This window comes from Nymphaea colorata, chromosome 1 (assembly GCF_008831285.2).
Source record: "Nymphaea colorata isolate Beijing-Zhang1983 chromosome 1, ASM883128v2, whole genome shotgun sequence".
In the NCBI taxonomy this organism is placed as follows: domain Eukaryota; kingdom Viridiplantae; phylum Streptophyta; class Magnoliopsida; order Nymphaeales; family Nymphaeaceae; genus Nymphaea; species Nymphaea colorata.
The window spans coordinates 6,564,488-6,588,100 of record NC_045138.2 but is presented as its reverse complement, the minus strand read 5'-3'; the positions used below and the strand labels follow the sequence as shown (position 1 = coordinate 6,588,100).

General features: G+C 37.6%; 1 protein-coding gene across 1 annotated transcript; it reads right to left on the bottom strand.

The window, feature by feature from the left end:
• Positions 1-738: 738 nt before the first annotated feature.
• Positions 739-8,885, bottom strand: LOC116262405 (putative disease resistance protein RGA1). Its single transcript, XM_031641750.2, has 2 exons — positions 8,573-8,885; positions 739-4,521 (listed from the first exon to the last, which is right to left on the bottom strand). Exon 2 carries the CDS (start codon positions 4,496-4,498, stop codon positions 749-751), a length of 3,750 nt encoding a protein of 1,249 aa, XP_031497610.1. The 5' UTR covers positions 4,499-4,521; positions 8,573-8,885; the 3' UTR covers positions 739-748.
• Positions 8,886-23,613: the final 14,728 nt, after the last annotated feature.

The window sequence follows — 23,613 nt, the reverse complement described above, 5'->3', positions numbered from 1 at the left end:
TATAAAATCAACATTCAAGACATTCAAACACCCTCTAAAACTGCAATAGCTGTTACATAAACCAATGCTAGTACCAATCTAATGGCTATATACTTTAAGCAATACTTTTAAAAATATAAGGTGGGATGGGTTATGATTCAAAAAAGAGCTAACGAAATACAAAAAGATAATATTTATAAACTAAACCGAGTATCATCTTCTTCTAACCTTTCTCCAAGATGGTCTCTTAACTACTGCGGCAGATCTAGTGCAGGGCATCTGGAAATACGTAAGCATTCAAGCTTTGAGAGGAACGCAATCTGCTGTTTTGCATCAGTAGGACATGTTGTCTCATTTTGTTGGGGAATAATATTATTGACGTCCACCAGAGACTTGAGATTGGGGAGGTCCATAAGCCATAGTTCTTTCAGTTTCGGGAGGCATTGCCAGTGGCCTCCCAAGCTGATGTCCTCAGTGAAACTTTTGAGTCCCAATTTCTCCAGCTGGGAGAGACCCTTGAGGGAGGGTAGAAATGTTGATACCTCTGCCCCATCTAGTTTTAGTTCAATGAGGTTAGGCATGTGAGCCAGAGTCTTCAGCCTATTACATCCGGTCACCTCCAATGACCTTAGTGTAGGGATCTCAAGTACTTGCTCTATGTCACAAGCTCTCACAGTCAAGGACTCCAAGGCCGTATTAGCAAAAGTCATCATCGTATTACAACTGAACACATCCATTGAGCTGAGAGCAGGCATGTCAGTTACTTGCTCTAGGCTGCCACATTCAATGACGTCAAGGACGGCATATTAGCAAGAGTCTTCAGCATATTACATCCCTCCACCCACATTGACCAGAGTGCAGGCATCTCAGCTACTTGCTCTAGGCTGTCACAATACCTCACCTCCAACGACTCTAACGCCGGCATAATAGCAAGAGTCTTCAGCATAGTGGATCCGTACACAAACAGTTTCCTGAGTACAGGCATCTCAGCTACTTTCTCTAGGCTGTCACAATAATTCACTTCCAACGACTCCAAGGCCAGCATATTAGCAAGAGTCTTCAGCATATTACAATTGTACACCCCCAACCACTCCAAGGCCAGCATATTATCAAGAGTCTTCAGCATCTCACAATTGTATGCAGCCAACGACTTGAGAGCAGGCATCTCAGGTACTTGCTCTAGGCTGCCACAAAATCTCACTTCCAACGACTCCAAGGCCGGCATATTAGCAAGAGTCTTCAGCATGTTACATCTGTACACAATCAATGACTTAAGAACAGGCATCTCAGCTACTTGCTCTAGGCTGCCACTTTCATCCACCTTCAACGACTCCAAGGCCGGCATATTAGTAAGAGTCTTCAGCATCTTACATCCGCCCACCTCCAATGACATGAGTGCAGGTGTCTTAGCTACTTGCTCTAGGCTATCCCAAAATCCTACCTCCAACGACTCCAAGGCCGGCATATTAGCCAGAGTCATCAGCATATTACATCCGACCACCCTCAGTGACCTGAGTGCAGGCATCTCAGCTACTTGCTCTAGGCTGCCACACGCAAACACCTTCAATGACGCCAAGGCCGGCATATTAGTAAGAGTCTTGAGCATATTATTTCCGGCCACCTCCAAAGACCTGAGTGCAGGCATCTCAGCTACTTGCTCTAGGCTGCCACATTCATCCACCTGCAACGACTCTAAGGTCGGCATATTAGGAAGAGTCTTGAGTATATTACATCTGCCCACCTCCAATGACCTAACTGCAGGAATCTCCGCTACTTGCTCTAGGCTGCCACAATCTCTCACCTTCAACAACTCCAAGCTCGGCATATTACCAAGAGTCTTCAGCATAGTACATCTGCCCACCTCCAATGACCTGAGTGCAGGCATCTCAGCTACTTGCTCTAGGCTGCCACAATCTCTCACTTTCAACGACTCCAAGGTTGGCATATTAGCAAGAGTCTTCAGCATATTACATCCGTACACTTCCAATTTTTTCAATGATTTAATTCCTACCACTGTTGCCAACAATGGGCAACGTCGCAGCTGTAGTGTCTGCAGCTCCACATAGTTGGTGTCCAAATACCATGCAGGCCTATCTCCTTCATAATCACAAATTCCCAACCTCTCTATTCCATGTGGAGGTTCCAAAGCCTCCAGCAAACCCCTCTGATTAGAAGCACTATCCACTTTGTCATCCTCTCCCACCTCAGAAGCACTATCCACTTTGTCATTCTCTCCCACCTCAGAAGCACTATCCACTTCATCATCCTCTCCCATCTGAGAATCACTATCCACTTTGTAATCCCAGTTCAACTTGAACTCTAATTTCACCCCAATTAGCTCATGCTTCTCCTTAAGCTGTGCTTTCTCTGCATCAATTACTTTCACCCTTCCCCCACCCAAACCTTCTATTAACAATTCCCCTTTCAGTTTGTTCAAGTCTTTTAGTTCTCTAATGTTGCATCCTCTTGTGTCCCCTTTGTCATCGCGTATCAAAAACCTATGCAAGGTCCGTAAATTGGTAAGCTTCCCCAAGCCTTCTACAATAAATGTCAAACAATCTGTTCTTTCCAGCCCAAGATACCTCAAGTTGCACAGTTTGCCCATTTCCTCAGGCAACTCTTCAATTTTACTATAACTTAAATTCAATGTTTGCAAGTAACAGAGTTTGCCAATTGACTTGGGCAATTGTCTCACCTCTGACCAGCTTAGATCGAGATATTTTAGAAGTAAAAGGAATTCAATGGAGTTCGGTAGCTCATCCATTTGACATCCCCTAAATGACAACACCCTCAACCACTTGAAATTGGTGAATTCCACCGAAGACAAGTATTCACTCAACAATAATGTCCGCAGCTTATTTGCTGCTGCTGAGGTGTTACATTGCATAGCTGCTTCTGCATCGTCTACACCAAGTAATGATAGATGGCGGGTGTGCTCAGTAGCAGAGGCATGGCTATATTCCTTTCCACCTATGTACGAGGCAAGGTCATGCAAAATGTCATGCAATTTGACATAAATACCCCTATAAAATCTATCATGGGTTTCTTCAATCAAGCAACGCCTTATCAGATCTTCAATGTATTGGTTTGCTGTCACTTCCACACCTACTTCTTCCTTTTCCTCAATCAATCCATGTGCCACCCACTGCATGATCAATCCTTCCCTTTCAATCTCCTGATCCTTTGGAAAAATGTTGCAATAAACGAAACAACTCCTCAAATAAGACGGCAAGTCATTGTAGCTGAGTATGAGACCAGGAAGAATGTTACCATATTGAGAGAAAGAGGATGAGGCAGGCATCTTCCATTCCCAAATCACACTATCCGCAATCACCTTCCACTCTGCTTTTTCCATGCTTTTCGTTTGCATTAAGGAACCAATTGTTTGGATCAGAAGTGGCAACCCACCACACTTCTTGACTATTTTTTTTGCAATATCTTGCAAATTGTGGCTCGCCAAATCATTTTCGGTCCTCACTGCCTTGTTCAAAAACAAATTCCAACTCTCATCTTCTGGCAATATTGGCAATCTATGCATATATAAAGCTCCGACCCCTTCGGATACATTTATATTTCGACTAGTGATCAAAATCTTGCTCCCCGTTGCAACGCTCGTGAGAGTGTTCTCTACCTCTCCCTGCCACCAATCGAGTTCCCATACGTCATCTAAGACCAGCAAAAATCTTTCCCTCCTGAGCTCTGTCCGTATTTCATAGCACAAGTCAACCGAAGAAGTATCAAGTCTTGCTTTAGATTCCTTGCACACTTCCTTCAGTATTTTCCGCAATAAATCCATACGATTTGGCCTCTCAGAAATGCAAACCCACCACCTGCGTTTCCCAAACTGTTGTTCGACTTCATTGAAGACCATTTTTGCAAGAGTAGTCTTGCCGATCCCCCCTTCTCCTACAATAGAGATAATAGAAACATAACTCTCTCCTGAGCCATTGGACAAGAGTTTTTCTACTATCACCCTTTTATCATTCTCCCTGCCTATGGGTGGTTGTGCACCTATGTGATGGGTTGTCTCTCCGGGGTTGTCATCTTCTCCACCAATATGGTCTTGGCTACTCTCTTTTAGTTTTGGTTTGAGCAGATCCATGTCCCAATTCTTTTTTATTTCATCAAGCCTTTCATTGATTTTTTTGATTTCGTTGCCAAGTTGCAAGGGAAAAGAAGCATGTTCATCAAAGCACTTAAATACCTTGTTCGTTGAAGTAGAACCATTATCCTTCTTGGTGACCTCAATTTTGCTTCGATATTCTTCGATGATGTCCTCGGCATCATAAAGAACATCCTTGAAATCTCCCTCTAGCTCTTTGTCACGCTCGCTGCTTAAAAAGGGCTTGCAATCTGCATCTTTGATGACCTTTTGATAAAATTTCAGCTTCTCCTGTAGGTTCTTTAGATCATCATTGGCATTCAAGATAACATCCGCCTTCTCTTTCAACAAATTGTTGACAGCGCCCAACAGATTGGAAATAGTTGTCTCTGCAAGAGCACCTATTACTCCCGCCATCTCCGCCCCTGTTTTGTTTCTCACTAGATTGAAGAGCAGAGGAAGAGAAGCAATTTTTAGATGGAGGGAAAGAAAGGCAGAACAACAACTAATAATAAAGAGCAGGCTGCCAACAATGACCATCGACTTCGGCCCCCATCCTCTCAAAAAGGTCAGGTTGAAAGAGTGGTAGTTGCAACAGCTTTCTCAGTCCCTTTAATTTAAACAACATGGCAGGAAGTGGTTTTGATGTAAAAAAGAAATTCCATGCACGACTCTTTCTATCTCCAATTTAGCTTGATTCAATAGCAGGATGTTTCTCTTCAATCTAGTGAAAGTACACGTTTATAATACTGGACTACATAGAGAAAAATAGGCAAGCGTCGCCAGAGATGAGTAGATTCAAGCATAAAATTTTGCTACAATATTTTTTGCATAACTATTTTTATAAATATGTGATAAAATGAGAATATCAAAAATCTACTTTTACACCACGAACACACACACACACTTTCTTTCTCTCTCTCTCTCTCTCTCTTTCTCTTATTATTCTCTTTTCCCTCTCCTCGATTTATCCATTTTTTAAATGTCTGTCTCTCTCTTCAATTACTCTCTTGGAACATCTTTTTTTTTCTCCTTTATTAATAGTTTTCTCCCTTTGCCCCCATCTCTACCTTTCTTGCATTCTTAATTGAAAATCTTTCTTCTCTCTTTTATTTATCTCCATCTATTAGATTAATATTTTAAATTACCTTTTTCTCTTTTATTAACTTCACTCTCTCTCTTTTAAAACTCTCTTTCTCTCATCGATTTCTCTTAAAATTTCTTTTTCTCACTTTTATTAATCTTACCCTTTTCTCTCTTCATTTTTTTCTTTCTCTCACTTTTTGACTCCTCTATAAAATTCCTTCTCTCTCTCTCTCTTACCTCTCTTTTTCATTAATAATTTGCTTTTTGATTCCTTTCTTAACATCTCTTTTTGTTTTTTTATTATTTTTTTCTCTTTCTTAGGTTTCTCTCTCTCCGCTTTCTTTTTTTGTTCTTGATTTTTCTCTCCCATCTCTCTCCTCTTGATTTCTCTTTGTCTCCCTCTTTGATTTGTCTTTTAAAATCTATTTTTCTCTTTTTTTATTAATATCTCTCCCTTCTCTATTTTGGATGTCTCTTAAAATCTCTTTTTCTTTCTCTCTTATTTTCTTTCTCTCTTCACGCAATCTCTCTTCTTCTTTCTTCTCCCTCTCTTTGATTTTCCTCTTAAAGTTTATTTTTCTCTTTCTTTTATTAATCTCTCTCTCCTTTTTTTTAAATAAAGGGAAAGAAAGGCACAGCAAGAACTGATGATAAAGAGCAGGCTGCCATCAATGACCATTGACTTGTAGTCTTTGGCCAACCTCCTCTCAAAAAGATCAAGTTGGAAGAGTGGGATACCTCTAATTTAGACAGTAGTAGTAAATAGATGCAACAGCTTTCTTGCTCACATGCTTATAATACTAGACCACAGAGAAAAAAATACCCAACATCGCCAGAGATGCAATGGGGACGCAATATATATATATATATATATATATATATATATATATATATATATATACTTTACAAATTTAAATTCAAAATAAAATTTACTACAATATTTTTGGCATAATTATCTTTATAAATATTTGATACAATATAGAATATCAAAAATCTATTTTTACACCACCAACACACACTCTGTCTCTCTCTCTTATTAATCTCTTTTTCCCTCCCCTTTATTTATCCTTTTTTTAAAATCTCTGCCCCTCTTCAATTACTCTCTTAGAACCTTTTTTTCTCCTTTATTAATAGTTCTCTCCCTTTGCCCCCTTCTCTTCTTTTTTTCGATTTCTAGATTAAGATATCTTTTTCTCTCCTTTTCAATCTCTCTCTCTCTTTTCAATTTCCCTCTTTTCTAGATGTAGCACTCCTTCTTCTTGAGTGTATCCTTTTGGTGATCAGGCTTTGTTGGATCATGTCAATAGGTAATGGACGCATACCAGTGATATAGACCTTAGGTACGTTGAAAGACCTAGTCAGCATTGTATGTGCATGGTTTGATGATGTCTGAGATTCAGGTTGATGAGGCGCCTTAGTATTAGGAGGTGAAGTTTCTATAGGAGCAGCTAGCGTCTTCATCTATACACATGCTAGGTTGATCAACTACTTGATTTAGAGGGGCTTTAGCTAGAGTTGTTAATAATTTTCTCCTAGTCCTATAGCTACATTTACATATTTTGTGGATTTAGAGCTAGTGGATTATTTTGTTACCATTCTTTTAGCTATTTGCTTTCATGTGGGCTTCCTTGATTTCATGCACAGGAGGCTGCATTTGAGGGTTTAAGACAATTGTTGTAAGCATAAATCCAACAATTTCATCCCACCCATTTTTTCCTAATGGTGAAATGTGCAGTTCATTAAGTACCTCTGTGGCTGTGGTCCCTATATATATACATATATATATATATATATATATACATATATATATATATATATATATATATACATATATATATATATATATATATACATATATATATATCTGTGTGTGTGTGTGGAAATTTAGAACTGGATCTCATTTGAAATCTGTTTGCCGACACATAAGGACTGCAGCTGTAGAAATTAGAGAAAACGAAGACTCAATGATCGATCCTCCATCGCCTTCCATACCCTTTTTCATTATTAGTGTCTATGGAGCACAGACTGCACCTAACAGCAGGAGACTCAATTATCGATCGGGACAAGGCGGACTTGGAGATAATTGGTGTTTGCAAGTGGGTTCACATGTCCCTGTCTGTTATCACTTTCTTCTTGTTTCCATTCACAGATATATATATATATATATATATATATGTATATATATATATATAGAGAGAGAGAGAGAGAGTCCAATGGGAAAGCAAAGGCCAGCAGCAAATAATTTTGGTTAAAATCTATCCTAATTTTTTAGACAAGTTCATGAGACAATAACAATTAGTTTTTACAACTGATTATATCAAAAGTCAGTCGCTGCTCCATCTATTGTCCAACCCATATATATGCAAGCCATGACAAAATGATCTAAACTTTCTTTATACACATGAATAATAACCAACAAGGGTGTGTGAGATTGGTTGGATTGCTTTTTCACATTAAAATTACGTTTTTGTCATGTTTTTTAAATTAAATGGAGGGAGACACTCTGTACCACTGACAAGACAATAATGTGTTGGTGGAGCTAATTAAATTAAACGGACCCACTTTTTCAACTTGATTTTTATGAGGGGAGAGCCCATGTCAACTGTAATTGTTGGCAGCATGGTCTTTAACCTTATTCTTGCTTTGCTTTTTTTTTCCTTCCATTTTTTTGGGGCCTGTTTCAATGAATTTCATCTTCGTGAAAAAAAATCTAACATTATGGAATCATAATTCCATCTCTTAGGATAGAATCACAATTCCAAAATTCTAATCCAATGATGGGCATATAATTCTGTAGTTAAAACTTTTTGTTGTATGACATAGTTCTCATGTCATCAAAAATGAAAATCTACTTTTAAAAATCCACAATTTTGGTCTAATCATCAAACACCCTCAAGCTTCAATGCGGATGTACAAATGGATGTGCAGTTCTCAAAATTAAATTATTTGCCAGGGAAGGGCAACTACTTTCTTTGGGTTTCCTACTAATTAAGTTGATTGGTTCAACATCAAGTTTTTAAAGATTGAAGAAAAGATCGATAGAAATGCAACTACTAAGTTGCATTTGAAGTGTTTTTCTTGATCACCCATCTTAGCAGCAGACCGTCAAGATAGATTATCATCCAGTAGTACTCCATTCTAATACTATATCGAGATGAATGGCCCCATTGTGCACATCGATTCATCGAATAATAAGAAGAAACGAGATACAGTTAACAGTGCACCAGTTACCCAGACATGACCAAGGCGGATCATGAAACAGTTTAAGAGACTATGAAATAGAAAAACGATCACAAGGAAAGACAAATTAACAGCAACGATAGCAAAAGAGAGAAAGCGTACAAAAATATCATGAACACCAAGTCTTATACTAAAAATAGGCAAAGTTGAAATGCTTAGACTCACCCACAATAGAAAGAACTCTACGATCTCTGTAAGTTGCAGTGGATCACGTCCAGACTGTTGGTACAGAACCAACTCAGGCTTCAACAAACTTGAATACAAGTATGCTTAGCTTCTTGCTTGTAGATTGATAAAGGTGTGTATGGCCTCTTATAAAGAAGAAGCGGACGGGGCAGCAGTTGTAGAAATTAGAGCAAAAGAAGAGAGAAAAGCTTCCGCTTCGCATGCTTTTCTTGACTCAGCCTGCCCTTAGAAAAATGCCATTGACATTAAAGCTGAACCCAAGAACAGCCTAGTGCCCCACACCTAAACAAGAGAGACTCCAATGGCAATGCAAAGGCCAGCAGTAGATAAGGCAATGCAGAAGAGGTTAAAGCCCCACATTTTATAAAATCTATTAACCACCTAAGTCACCCGGACTCTTCTATTTTACTATCGCACCCGAATCGTGTCGAGTCGGGTGCACACCGAACAAGGGTGCAGCTCCGATTCGCACCCGAGCCCAGTCAACACGAGTCGGATGCGGTCAGCTGCACCAAGCTATATTTGTCCATTTCTGACACGCATCTCACTCACATCAAACTCGAGTCGGATGTGGTCAACCCCGGTCCGGTCTAAATGTGTCTCATTTTTTGGTATTATTGTTGTATACATTTTAGCATTTTATTTTAGATGCTTGTTCAGTTGTTCTTGAATCTACTATAAAAGGTTCAAAGCTCAAACTAACAAATATATATTGTCAGCCTTGTACATATGCAGCGGTGCATATATACTTTGCAACTGATATAGTGATATATTGTCATGTTATAAACTTATAATATATAATATAAGCTTTTTATATATGCATTATGCAGCTGACCAGCTGTGGTTAGTGTTGTTCTTTTGAAGTTTTAATTTGAAATTTTCAATTTCTGCTTCTATGATTCTATCAATTTTTTATGTCATATGTTAGATTGTTAGAATGTCATATTACAAAATTATTATATATAATATATGTTGTTCTGATATTTTCCTATGCAATATACATTATGCAAGTATGTTATATACATTAATAATTAAATTACAAAAATAATATATACATTCTTATTCAGTTATAATATATAATAAATTAATAATAACAATAATAATAAAATACCCTCGCTGTACCGCCGCACCTAAATTTTTGAGATGTGCCTCTCCGGCACCTGTACCCTGCACCTAGGTGACATTGTTAATCACACATTTTCAAGTTTATTCATGCACCTTCTAACAATTGTTCTCACTTTGGGGAAATTTTTCAGGATACATATAAATATTTTATGTGTAGTCTTGAGTGTGGAAATCTATTTGTAAAATTTTAAAAAGATCGTTGAAACTCTGATCTATAGGTATAATTAAGAAGCAAGTGGCTAAGTGGACACCTTTTATGGCACAACCACAAAGTATGTTACATAAGAGGCCGTTTATGTTAAATAAGGGCTGTTTTTTCTACATAATTTAGAGAACATAGTTATGTTCATGTCTTTTTGAAATATATAAATGAGTGTAGGTCCGATTACGCCTCTTCCTAATCTTAAATGGAATGTAACGAGAGAGGTGTTCGTATCTATATATATCTATTTACATATGTACATAACCCTATTCCAGTTTGGCCCGGTATGGAATGAACTTATGAGGCCATTGTGGCTATATATATATACACATACACACTACAAATTTTAATTCAAACATAACAGTTGCTATAATCTTTTTTGCATAATTATCTTTATAAATGTTTGATACAATCTTGAATATCAAAAATCTATTTTTACACTACCAACACACACACAGACGTACTCTCTCTCTCTCATTAATCTATTTCTCCCTCTTCTCTATTTATCCCTTTTCTTAGATCTCTTTCTCTCTCTTCAATTTGTCTCTTAGAATTTCTTTTTCTTTCTCCATTATTAATCTTTCTCTCTCTTTGCCCCTCTCCCTCCTTTACTTATTTCTCTCTCCGTCTCTCTCTCAGATTAATATCTTAAAATAATTTTTTCTCTTTTTATTAATCTCACTCTTTTTCTCTCTCTGTTATCTATTTCTGTCTTAAATTCTCTTTTTCTCTCTTTTATTGATTTCATGGTCATTATCCCTTCAATTTCTTTTTTTCTCCTTCTCCCATTTTTAGACTTCTCTATAAAATTCATTTTCTCTCTTTTATTAATCACTTTTTCTTTGATTTCTTTCTAAAAATATCTTTTTCTCTCTTTTTATTAATCTTTTTCTTTCTCTTTCATAGGTTTCTCTCTCTTTTTATCTTTCTCTCTCTTCGATTTCAAACTTGAAATCTCTCATTCTATCTCTATTATTAATCTCTATATCTCTTTCCAATTTGTCTCTTAAAATCTTTAACCTTTGATTTCTATGTCCCTTTCCTGCTTTCTCGCTCTCTATTTATGAAATGGTACGTTGATCAACTACTTGATTTAGAGGGTCTTTAGCTAGAGTTGTTACTAATTGGCTCCAAGTCCTATGGCTACATTTACATCTTTTGTGGTTTCACAGCTAGTGGATTATTTTGTTACTAGCCTTTTGGTTATTTTATTTCATGTGGGCTTCCTTGATTTCATGCACGTAAGGCTGCAATTGAAGGTTTAAAGCAATTGGTGCATGAAGCAGAAATCCAACAATTTCATCCCACTCATTTTCACATAGTGGTGAAATGTGCAGGTCATTAAGTGCCTCTATGGCTGTGTTCCATATATATATATATATATATATATATATATATATATATATATATATATATATATAGAACTCGACCCCATTTGAAATCTGCTTGCCGACACATAAGGACAGAAGTTGTAGAAATTAGAGAAAAAGAAGACTCAATTATGGATCATTTGTCGCCTTCCATATCCTTTTTCATTATTGTCTATGGACCACTGACTGCACCTAACAGCTGGAGACTCAATTATCGATCAGGAAACGTGGACTTGGAGATAATTGGTGTTCGCAAGTGGGTTCACATGTCTCTGACTGTTATCAGGTTCTTCTTGTTTCCATTCACACACACACACACACACAAAGAGAGAGAGAGAGAGAGAGAGAGAGAAGTCCAGCAGCAAATAATTTTGCATGTAAAATCATTCTTCCCATACATATTTAAAAGATTTAAGTTTTCTTCGAATACGTACTCCCTCGACCACTTCAAGACAAATCGTTGGCGTTGACTTTACTCGTTCAACATCAAATGCTTAAAGGCCATTTTAAAGAATGAATGTTGTTGAAACTTACTTGTATGGTGAAAGGAGATATAAGAAGCACCCACGACTTTCTCTCTCCTAGGGCACAGGAGCTCTCGCGATTGTGGAAGAAGCAGCAGCTGGCCTCGGTGGGCCTGTGGCCCATCAAGGGCATTAGAACACGGGGGAGAACATGGTGGGACCAGACGGGAGTGGAGAATCCATGTACAGCCATGGCTTTGGGGGGAGAACATGGCTGTACATGGATTAGACTGCCTGATTTACCAGTAGAATGGTGGAATCCTCGCATTTTCAATGACATTGCAGAGTTAATAGGAGGCTCATTCGTGGAAACAAATGAATATACTAGGCATCTTCATCGTTTTGGGTTTGCTCGCATAAAGATTGAAATACCATTGGGGTTCAGCCCCATATCAGAGATCGAGATGGAGATTTGAGGGGGAAAGATATTCATTCAAACCATAGAATATGAAACCAAGGTTAAGTACTGCCACAAATGTGGATCCATGGCTCATTTTGAAGGGTCCTGTGCTGTAAGAGAGGCTGCCGCGAAAGGAGAGAAGGGCACCCCCAATGGGTGGCAACTGGTTAAAACTCCCAGAAGACGCGTCCCATACAACAAGGACAAAGAGGATTCCTTAAAACAAAACAGATTCCATGCACTTATGCTTTTGCCAGAGACCAAAACTGACAGGGAAAGTTCTGCCAAAAGTCTTGGTGGGAGGGTAACAGACAGCTCAGAAGGGAAGGGGAAGGGTTTAACTAATTTGGCAGAAGCTAATGGGGCAGAGGACGGATCTATTCCAGTTGCACAGTCCACGCAGCAAGGCGCTGAAGTTGTGCAAGCCTCACAAGCTGCCTTGGTGCCTCTAGGGCCAACCCCTAGCACCCTAAATGGCCTTGTGTGTTCTGCAACAATAGATTCAAACCTTCTGCCAGAGTCTAACAACACCCACATGTTTGAGAAGGTGAAGAAATGAACTCTTAAGCACAGGGAGGTGAATGACACCAAAAAGAGAACCAACTCACCAAAAGAGAGCGACAGAAATGTGAAGACATGTGGGTGTTTACAGGTAAAGACTGACCTTATTATGGTCGAGGAAGGTCCCCCTACAGATGATATGGATGTTGGCAACGTAGTGGCTAAGGCATGTACTAAGGCCATGGACAATGATAATGAGGATGATACTTCTAATGACCGGATGGGTAGCTGAGAAGGGAGGCAGCTCGGTCACCTTTGCTTATGAATATTCTTGCTTGGAATGTCCGCGGGCTGGTGGCGCCTCCTGCACCCTTGCACCAAACATAATATGGATCAACTTCAGAAGTTCAAATACAAAGTTCTAGAGATGCAGCTTGCTTCTAACATCCATATTTCAGGTCCATGGGCACGCATCATCGCCTTATGGGACCCATATGAGGTCTCCCTGCATAACTGGTATGCTCATCCTCATTGGATCGTTTTACATTTCTCTAAAATTCAGTCGGGTCTGCATTTTGTGGCTATAGGAGTTTATATGCATACTGATTTTAGAATAAGAAATGACCTTTTTTTGAGGCTTTGCGCTGTAGTGAATCAATGTAGTGTAACGGTAATTTGTATGGGTGACTTCAATGCAGTTTCTAACAACAATGAAAAAACTCGGAGGGCACCGGCTATCCAAGCATGCATTGCTCTATCCAATTTTGTTTCTCAATCGGCCTTATGTGAAATATCCTGTCCTGACATGAAATTCACTTGACTAACAACCGTGTGGGACAAGAGAATGTCATGTCAAAAATTGATAGGTGCTATGTCTCCCAGGAGTGGTTGGATGACCCTGAACTTACCCTGCACCTGGAAGTGCAGCCAAGGACCATCTCAGATCACAATTCCATTTTGCTTTATATATCCAAACGCAGGTACAACACTTGGGGTCGCTCTCCTTTTCGCCACTTTCAGTATTGGCAGGACATGACAGGATATAGCGATGTAGTCCGTTCTGCCTAGGCAGTAGACACTAGGGGCTATGCCATGATTAAGCTCATACATAAACTGGAGGCCACCAGGGACAAGCTGAAGGTTTGGTGCAAGGGTGAAGCCAATAATCTCCCTAATCAAATTATGGTGATGGGATTGTAGTGAGCTATTTTGCTTCTCTTGCTATTTTTAAACCCAATGGCCTATTCATGATGACATGATATTGATTGTTCATGTTCTTGTTTGAGCTTATCTTTGGTTTGTAAATATTGTATTCTTTTATTCTTTTACATGTAAATGTAATTGTAATTGAGAAAACTTATAAGAGACATGACTTGCGTAAATCAAACTATTATAATATAAAGTTCTATAATCAATCTTGTCTACTTTTAGTGTTCTCAAAGCAATTGTTAATCGCTTCATCACCGATAGTGTAAAGTATTCTTTTCTCATTTTCTCATTGTAGTTAAACCAAAAATATCACTCATTCATTTCTCTTGTTTCACCATACAAGTAAGTTTCAACAACATTCATTCTTGAAAAATGGCCTTTAAACACTTGAAGTTAAACTAATCAACTTAATTAGTAAGAAACCCAAGGAAAGTAGTTGCCCTTCCCTGGCAAATATTTTAATTTTGAGAACTGCCGATCTATTTGTACATCCGCAATGAAGCATGAGGGTGTTTGATCAGACCAAAATTGTGGAATTTTAAAATTAAATTTTTCATTTTTTATGACATGAGAACTATGTTATCCAACAAAAATTTTTTGAATTAGAGTTTTGGAATTGTGATTCTATCCTATGAGATGGAATTATGATTCCATAATTCTAAATCACTTTTCATGAAGATGAAATTCATTGAAACAGGCCCAAAAAAAATGGAAGTCAAAAAAGGTCAAAGCAAGAATATAGATAAAGACCAGGCTGCTGACAATTACAGTTGACTTGTAAACTTGGGCCCTCCCCTTGTAGAAATCAAGTTGAGCGAGTGGGTCCGTTTAATTTAATTAGCTCCAATACCACATTATTGTCCTGTCAGTGGTGCAGAGTGCCTCCCTCCATTTAATTTAGAAAACAGGACAAAAAGTAATTTTAATGTGGAAAAAAAAAACCTCCTCCACACTCTTTTAGCCCCTACTAGCTGCATTCATGTTGATCACCTTTTTATTAAATAGCAACCTAAAATTTTTTAGTTGTTACTTTTAACCTCAAACTTTTGCAGCTTAATTCTTCTAGAACATGCTCCTTCTCTCGCCTGTAAGAGCTCTGTCTACCATGTTCATGCCTAGTGGTTTCATTGTCACCATTAATAAAGAATTGAAGATAAGCTCGATTCCAAGACTAAAGGACCCTCATCCCTCGGCAATTGAAGGATATTCCATGATGGTCGTCGATCATTGAGACGACTCCCTCAAATTATTTATATGAATCCGAGACGTTAAGCCCTGCTTTTACTGGTGGAGTTGAATTGATGTGAGTTTACAGATGATAATTCCAATTCATGAGTTGCGTTTTCCACCCAACCATAAATGCATTAGGAATATATTCTCTTGTAAACAACTATTATTTCCAGTTAGGTAGATGATCTTGATTGAGACGCTGTGCACGCAACAAATATGTACTCTTCCAAAAAAGAAAGAGGGTTGGGGGAAGAGAGGGAGAGGAGGTGGAGGAGAGAGAGAGAGAGAGAGAGACGATCGTTTCTGCTTGTTTCTTTTTTTCTTCTTTTTTTACTTTGCACATTTCTCTTATATGGGCCCGTTTGGATGACGCTAAAAAGTAAAAACCATGTAAGGAATATGGTTTTATCATCAAAATTAACTTAAACCAATTCATTTTAATAACAAAACTAGGTTAATAACATGGTTTAACTTTTACTCTAATGATCATCTCTCAATTGATAAATTCAGAAGAAGCATGCAGTGATTTGGTAATCCAAACCTTACAGGCCTTAATAATGGAAGAAGCCATGACATATCTCATTTGAATAAATCCTTGACCATTAAATAATGTACTTAAGCAGTTAATAATGCAACTAATACCCACTTTTATATAATCAATTCAATTGTGTCGATAATTATATGCTCAACTTTTATGAGGAGATGAACATAAAGTCTCAGGGGATCGAGATGCACAAGAGAGGAACCAGTTTTCGCCATTTTCAATATTAGGCCTATGCTTATCAAGACTGGATTTTTTCTTATAAGGACTTTATGATGCCCAAGGAGCCGAAACTCCCCTCTTTTCCCCTTGCCTCTCCCCTCTTTTCCCCTTGCCTCCATAGTCCAAGGCTGCGACAAGGCCCAACTGGTTCCGGGGGAGGTGGGGTGGTATGCCTGGAAGAGAAAGAAGAAGGAACCTCTACTCAGTAAAGAAAGTGCAACTCCTGCACTTTTGCCCCTTTTTTTAATTACAACTAAGAAAAAGTGGCGCATTCTCACTCTCTCTCTCTCTCTATATATATATAAAGAAAGAGAGAGAGAGAGAGAGATAAAAGACATTTAGATGCCAAACAGATAAGAAACAATTTCAACTCTTGATCTTGGTAGATCAGCAGTTGAGAGAAAAAACAAAGAAAAAAAATGTGAACTAATAATAGATTAAGCTGTTGACCTATCACTTTTTTTATCTTCGTTTTTCTTTCAACGACCTATCTAAAAAGGATTAATTTTTATTCTATTCGATGCTGCAACCAGTTACTTGGAACAAAAAGTGGCTTCATCTTGAACTGCAGAAAATATTTCAAGGTGTTCCAAATGAAGATATAAAGCTGAACTGCATATATAGATCATCAAGTAACTCGTGCAAATATAGATCAACTAAGTGGCCCATGTGTACGAAATTTTCTATTCAGCAATAAAATAATTGCATAATTCTATTTTTCTGTTAAAATATTTTTTTCTCTCTCGTTTGTTACTTTCTCTCTTAGATCTCTCTCTCTCTTCTCTTGGATTTCTCTCTTAAAATCTCTCATTCTTTCTTATCTCTCTCTCTCTGCCTCTTTCTTCAATATCTCCCTTTGAACCAAATTTAGCCTATTTTGAAAATGTAAGAGCATTAAATATGAGATATTTGTTTAAAAATAAATGTGATCTAAATCCATATCCGAATCCGATCAGATTTTATGTATATAGAATCCGATCGGATATCATTTCATGAAGCCAAATCCGATCTGATTTCTTAAGTGGATATTCAATTTGTTTTCATATTTGATTTTTTTGGAACAGTTTGATCAAATATCATATTCAAATTGGATATACTGTCATCCCTAAGTGAGTATTTGATGAGGACGGAATTGTAGAATTCTAGAATTAGAATTCTTATTTTTGATGATATGGGAATTGTGTTATCAAATGAAGTTTTGATTTTAGAATTTCGGGCTCGTTATAGAATCTTGTGATTGTATCTTAGGATGTGGAATTATGATTCTAGATTTTTTTCATTTTTCCTTAAGGTATTTGTTACGAAGATCGTAGTTCATCAATTATGGAATTTTAATTTCTATTTTATCAAACACATCATTTTCAATTCTAAAATCAAAATTTCATATTATTAAATACAAAGGAAAGTTAGAAGTGGAATCAACATTGAAGACATTTCAATTATAAAGTCAACATTAAAGACATTTAAACACCCTCTAAGAGAACCATAATTCATTGGTAAAACTGCAACAGCTGTCACAGTATCATAAACCAAGGCTAGTACCAATCTAATGGCTATACTTTTTAATATATATGATTCAGAAAAGAGCCAATGAAATGTAAAAAGATGAATATTTAAGCAACATTGCTCCATTCATCATCTTCTTCTAACCTGTTTCCAAGACCGTCTCTTAACTCCTGTGGCAGATAGAGTGCAGGGCATCTGTAAATAGCTAAGTGTTCAAGCTTCAAGAGGAAGGCAATCTGTTGTTGCTTTGCATCTGTGGTACATGTTGTTTAGTTTTGTTGGGGAGTAATCAATATTATTGACGTCCACCAGAGACTTGAGATTCAGGAAGTCAGAAACCCAGAGGGCTTTCAGTTTTGGGAGGCATTGCCATAGGCCTCCCAGCCTGATGTCTTCAGTGAAATTTATGAGCCGTAATTCCTCCAGTTGGGAGAGATCCTTGAGGGAGGGTGGAAATGTTGATTCCTTCGCCCCATCTAGTCTCAAGTCAAAGAGGTTAGGCATGTGAGCCAGAGTCTTCAGCCTCTTACATCCAACCACCTCCAATGACCTGAGTGTAGGCATCTCGGCTACTTGCTCTAGGCTGTCACAACATGTCACACTCAATGACTCCAAGGCCGGCATATTAGCAAGAGTCTTCAGCATATTAGATCCGAACACAATCAATGACTTGAGTCCTGGCATATCGGCTACTTGCTCACAACATGTCACACTCAAGGACTCCAAGGACGGCATATTAGCAAGAGTCTTCAGCATATTACATCCTTCCGTGCATAGTTTTTTAACAATAATTTGAGACCTGGTTGAAGTGTTTAGCAACGAGTGGAAAGAAAAACCAAAGTTTTTTTTTTGGGAGGGTTGGGGGGCATAAGTTATTCACACCCATTTAAATATATATATATTATTTACTTAATTATTATGGTGAAGACTCCACGAAGATTGTACCACCCACTTGCTTTCACATCGATGAGAGGGAAGACTCTCTAGTCTTCCTTATGATTTTTCTTTGTATATAATTTTATTTTTTTTTCTTCATTTAATTTCTATTATAAATACTCCATAAATAGTATCGGTCACTGGTTTTGCCTTACATTGATGGAGAAAGGATTTTTTCAATCTTCTTGGTCGTTTTCCTCCTATATATAATTTCCACTTTTTATTTTAATTAATTTCTATGATGAAGACTATATGAAAGGTACTGCCCACTTGTTTTCACATGATTTGGTATAATAAGTGAGGTAGACTCTACCCATGAATTAACTAAAATAAAAAATTGATTGATTCGAAGTAATTAAATAAAAAAAACTTAAAAGTCCATTAAAAGTTAGAAAAATAAAAATACATAAAAAGTAAATTATATAGGGCACATGGTATAAATATATTTCTATAGGACAATAGAATAGTAGGGACGGACTGCCTGTCAATAAGATGTAGAAAGGCACTTTTGCACTTTTGAACTGTCAGACATGAGGTTGTTTTATTAATCTGCCTTAAATATTGGAGAAGATTCATGAAAAAATTATTCAAGTGGTTCATAAATTTAACTCAATATTTGAGTAAGAATCATAAAACACTCGCACAATGTTCCTCATGCAAACGAGTCATTAAGCTCCGTTAATGGTCCCAAAGCTGAGAGCCAATGCCCTAGGTTTCATCTTTGCTTACCTCTGCCAAAATCTATTTCAATGCCGTCTTACCCCATGTGACACACATTATTTTTTTGTTCATTGTTTTATTTTTTTTATTTTTTAACTTTCAATAAGCTTTTATATGTTTTTCTTTTTCTTATTATTATTATTTTTTTAGAATCGGTCCATTCGATTCAATTTCTGATTTTGTTTTAGTTATATTAACAAGAGTTTATTAGCTCACTTCATACACAATCGTGTGAAAACAAGTGGGCAATAATTTTCAAGTAGTCTTTATCATATAAATTAATAATTAGAGAAAAAATAAAATTATATATGGAGAAAAACGATGAAGAAGATTAAATCACAATCCCAACCTCATCAATGTAAAAACTAGTGTTATTAAAATCGGTGAATCGGCCATTTCGAATCAAATCGGTTCTTTACCAGTTTGCTGAAGGCCAACTCAATGCCCATGAAAAATCTGGCGATTTTTGTATGGATCCACCGCTCCACCTTATATATGTATGGGTAGAAGGACGACCAAAAATTGTACAAATAGCCCTTCAACATTTTCTTTTATTTAATAGACCGTACAATAAGTTTTAATTTATTTCACTAGACCTTAAATAATAACTGGTTTTTTATTGCTACTAAAAAAAATGTTGCTAGCAGGTGCAGAATCGCCATTAAATGAGTTCATTGTGTTTTTTTTAGTTTTTAAAAATTTTGCTTCTTTTCCTGACTGACTTTTCAATTGTTTAATTTTTATATCTAAATAAATATTTAATTAACTTTTTATTAACAAACGATTCGGATTGGATTCCCTGGTTCATAGAATCATTTTGCTTTCAGATTCAAAATTTGAAGACATTGCTAAAAACAAGTGAACTATTGTTTCATCAAGTATTTATAATAAAAATTAAATAAAGAAAAAGAATATAATTATATATGGAGAAAAATGGTAAGGGAGATTGTAAAATTTTGCCCCCACCAATGTGAAGGCAAGTGGGCAGTACTTTTCACGGAATGTTGACCATAATAATTAAATAATTGAAAAAAAATAAAATGTATATAGGGAGGAAAGTGATGAGGAAAATTGGAGAATCCTCTCCTTCCTTATCAGCCTAAAGATTATTTCAAGTAATTGGTTCATCTCTCCCTTAGGCAATCCATTTAATATTTATATATTATTCTTGAGGGAGGGAGCCACTAAGCAGTCAGTCTCGGTTTCAAACTTTTGTAGCATCAAATTTTTGTACTGCAAAAAGTAATAATGTATCGATATGAAATTTGAAGTATAGTGGTGGTGTTACCCTATACAACAAAAGTAGGTCGTCCTGAACTCTACGACGATTGAGATCGGAGACGTGAAGGTTTGGGCCTTCACTCGATTCAATGACGTACTCTTTTAGGAAATTTTTAGTGAGAGATGTTGTAATGAGCTTTTTCAGTGGGTTGAAAATTGTTTGTCAAATATGTTTTCGATTTGCTTCTCAGTTTTTAGTTTATCATTATTTTTTATTATCTTTTTCATAAAGTATTTATGCTTTCATGTCTTCTATTTTTCATTTTTAATGCCCCAAAAGCAAGAACCCAACCTATCCCCTGGAGAGAGAGAGAGAGAAGAGGTTATTAGCCTCTGAGGACTGGGACAAGAAATGGGGATCTTTTGAAGAGTTTGTTGCAAATGGTTTCTGGAAATGACACCACCATAAACGATTTTGAACCACAAGAAGAAGAATAATCTGCTAAATTCTGTCATCCAGTTAGATTCTTAACCATGTTCATAAAATTAGTTCAGAAGCAACATCAATTTTGAAAGGTTCCTACTTCCAACCCTTCCAGTATTTCATTGCTGATTGATGCTCTTGAGAAAGGAAGAAAATGAAAAGAAAAGGTCACTAAGAAAAATCTTATCAATCAACAAAAACCAAATTTTTCAAAATGTGATCATTTTGAGTCACTGTTTGCAGTCCAGAGAGTAGTGCTTACAGGAATCAAACCGATGAAATATATTGTGTTGCTTGCTTTCTGGTGGTGGTTTCTCTTTTTGGGGGATTGTGTTCGATATCTTGGGTTGGTGCTTCTCTGGTGTTAAAATATATATATATAGATAGAGAGAGAGAGAGAGAGAGAGCATGAAAGCGAGAATTTTTTTCTTGAAAAAACTTCATCCGTTTAGCTTGTAAAAAAAGGGTAAAATTAACAAAAGAAAAGACTAGAGAGCTGAAGGCTTCTAACTTTTTGTCAAAATGTTTTTCTGTGTACACAAAAAGATGTTTTACTTGGACTTTTGGAGCCTATCAGACTGCCCCTGCAGATTGGTGCTTATTGAAATATCCTTTATCATCTTCATCTTGGGCAAAACATGTAGCATGTGATTCTTTGGAGGAAGAAAAGAAAGATTTGATTTGATTTTTTTTCTGGTTTTAGTTCGAACAAGTAGAAAAAGAATTTTCCTCTCTTGAGGCGATGTGTATGGAGGATGGAGCAGGGGTGATGGGCATGAACGGCGGCAGATTAATTTGAGTTTTGGCCTTGAAGAAAAACAACACACGACTTTGGGGTTTGCTTTTAGTATATGCCTGTTACTTGTTACTTGTTGATGCAGGTTTTGCAAAATGGGTTCCTTATGGATATGATAATGGGGATTGGGATGAGGGTCTGAATTGATTAGGGGAAAAGGATCAAGCGGTTCTGCCTTTGTTAGTAAGGTAAGTTAACGTAAGGTGGAGGAGGATGAGGAGCCACTATGAATATTCTCCTTCTCCCTTCCCCTTTTAAGAGCATTTCAAATTCAGCTCCTCTTTCCTTGCATTCTTCCATGCCAGCTGTTTACTAGTTTTACGTAGCAGAGGATGAAAAGAGAATGTGCAAGCCACCATCTAATTTCCTCCTCCAGCTTCCTCCTCTTACCTTTTCTTTCCAGACGAGCTCCCCATCAAAGCCACGTCCTCCCTCTCCGACCACGATGACTCCCATAATCGTCGGCTCCCCTCGCTAGCAATCGGATTTGCAAACATAGCAGGTTACTCCGTCATATCTGGCCTGCTGATGGGGATGGAGCCCTTCTTCGGCCAGGCCTACGACATGCAGCAATGGAAGCTTCTGTACTGCGCCTTGGGGTGGTCTGCTCCACTGGCCGTGCCGACTTGCGTGTCCGTCTGCCCAGAGTGGTGGTGGTATGAAATCATGGTGGTGTTCTGCGGGCTGCGGACGGACCCAAAGGTGGTGACGGTGGTGAGACTGTCTTCGTCCTGGCTGTACCACAGAAAATCCACAGAAACCGTCGCCTCCTTTGGGTCCGCCAGCAGCCCGCAGAGCACCACCATGATTTCATACCACCACCACTCTACGCAGGCTGACACGCAAGTCGGCACGACCAGCCGGACTATGTGTGTGTGTGTGTGTGTGACTGAACTATTTTTGTTATATAGAGTCACCCAGATTTCTAACTAAGGCTGTCCATCTAAAGCAGACGGATGGTTGAGAGAAAAATGTATAAATTAATATTAGATGATGAAAATACCTATCACCTTTTTCTCTTTATTTTTCTCTTAACTGTCCATCATGTTCAAACGAGCTCCCCATCAAAGCCACCATCATGTTCAATCGAACAATATAGATTAGCCACTTGGGTGACTAAAAAACTATTCACTATTCAATATATATATATATATATATATATATATATACATCTTTTATGTCATGGCAAACAAATTGCAGTGAATATTTGGAGTCTGCACTATGAGTTCAAAACAGTCCTAAGCCCTAAAGGGATAAGGAAAAGGAGAGGCTATGACCTTCCCTTGAGAGTAGGGTTAGCATTCTACTCATCTAAACAACAAATATGTGCACTTTTGGGCTCAAAATGAAGCATGACTTCTGTATGTATTTGGGTTCATTTATAGCGAAAAATTTATCTTAATTAATGTTTTTTTTAGTCACTAGACGCAGGCTGCTCTTTCCTGTGATTCTGATCCTGTTTTCTTAAGCCCACACCAAACCAGCCTGCCTCCATTGTAGAAAGCGACATACAAAAGAAGCCATTTGCATGAGTTACAAGATTACAGGGTCTTTGTCTTCAAGGGCTACATTGCACTTAGCTTTGCCTCGCTTCGGTTTTTGCTGAGGGTTGACAACCATGAAAATCAAATCATAACCCTTGATACTTTCCGCTTCCACTAGGTCAACCCCTTCATGAATTCAGATTTCCTGAATTTGAAATTTAAAAGCGCAGGAGACGCCACAGCAGCAATCTCCTAGTGAATGAGATTGACTTGACACTCCTCTCTGAATGTGTTGGACTCATTTAAGGATGTGAATATATTGGATTTGAATAGGATATCTGACCAATCCGATCTGAAAAAAATGGATATGAAAAAAAATTTAATATCGGATTAAGAAATCAGATCAGATTCAGATTTAATAAATGGCATCCGACCGGATTCAGATTCGGGTATACACAAATATCCAATCAGATTCATATTCGAATTCGGATCGAATTCATTTTTAGACAAATATCATGCATCTAATGCTATTAAATTTTGAAAATTGGC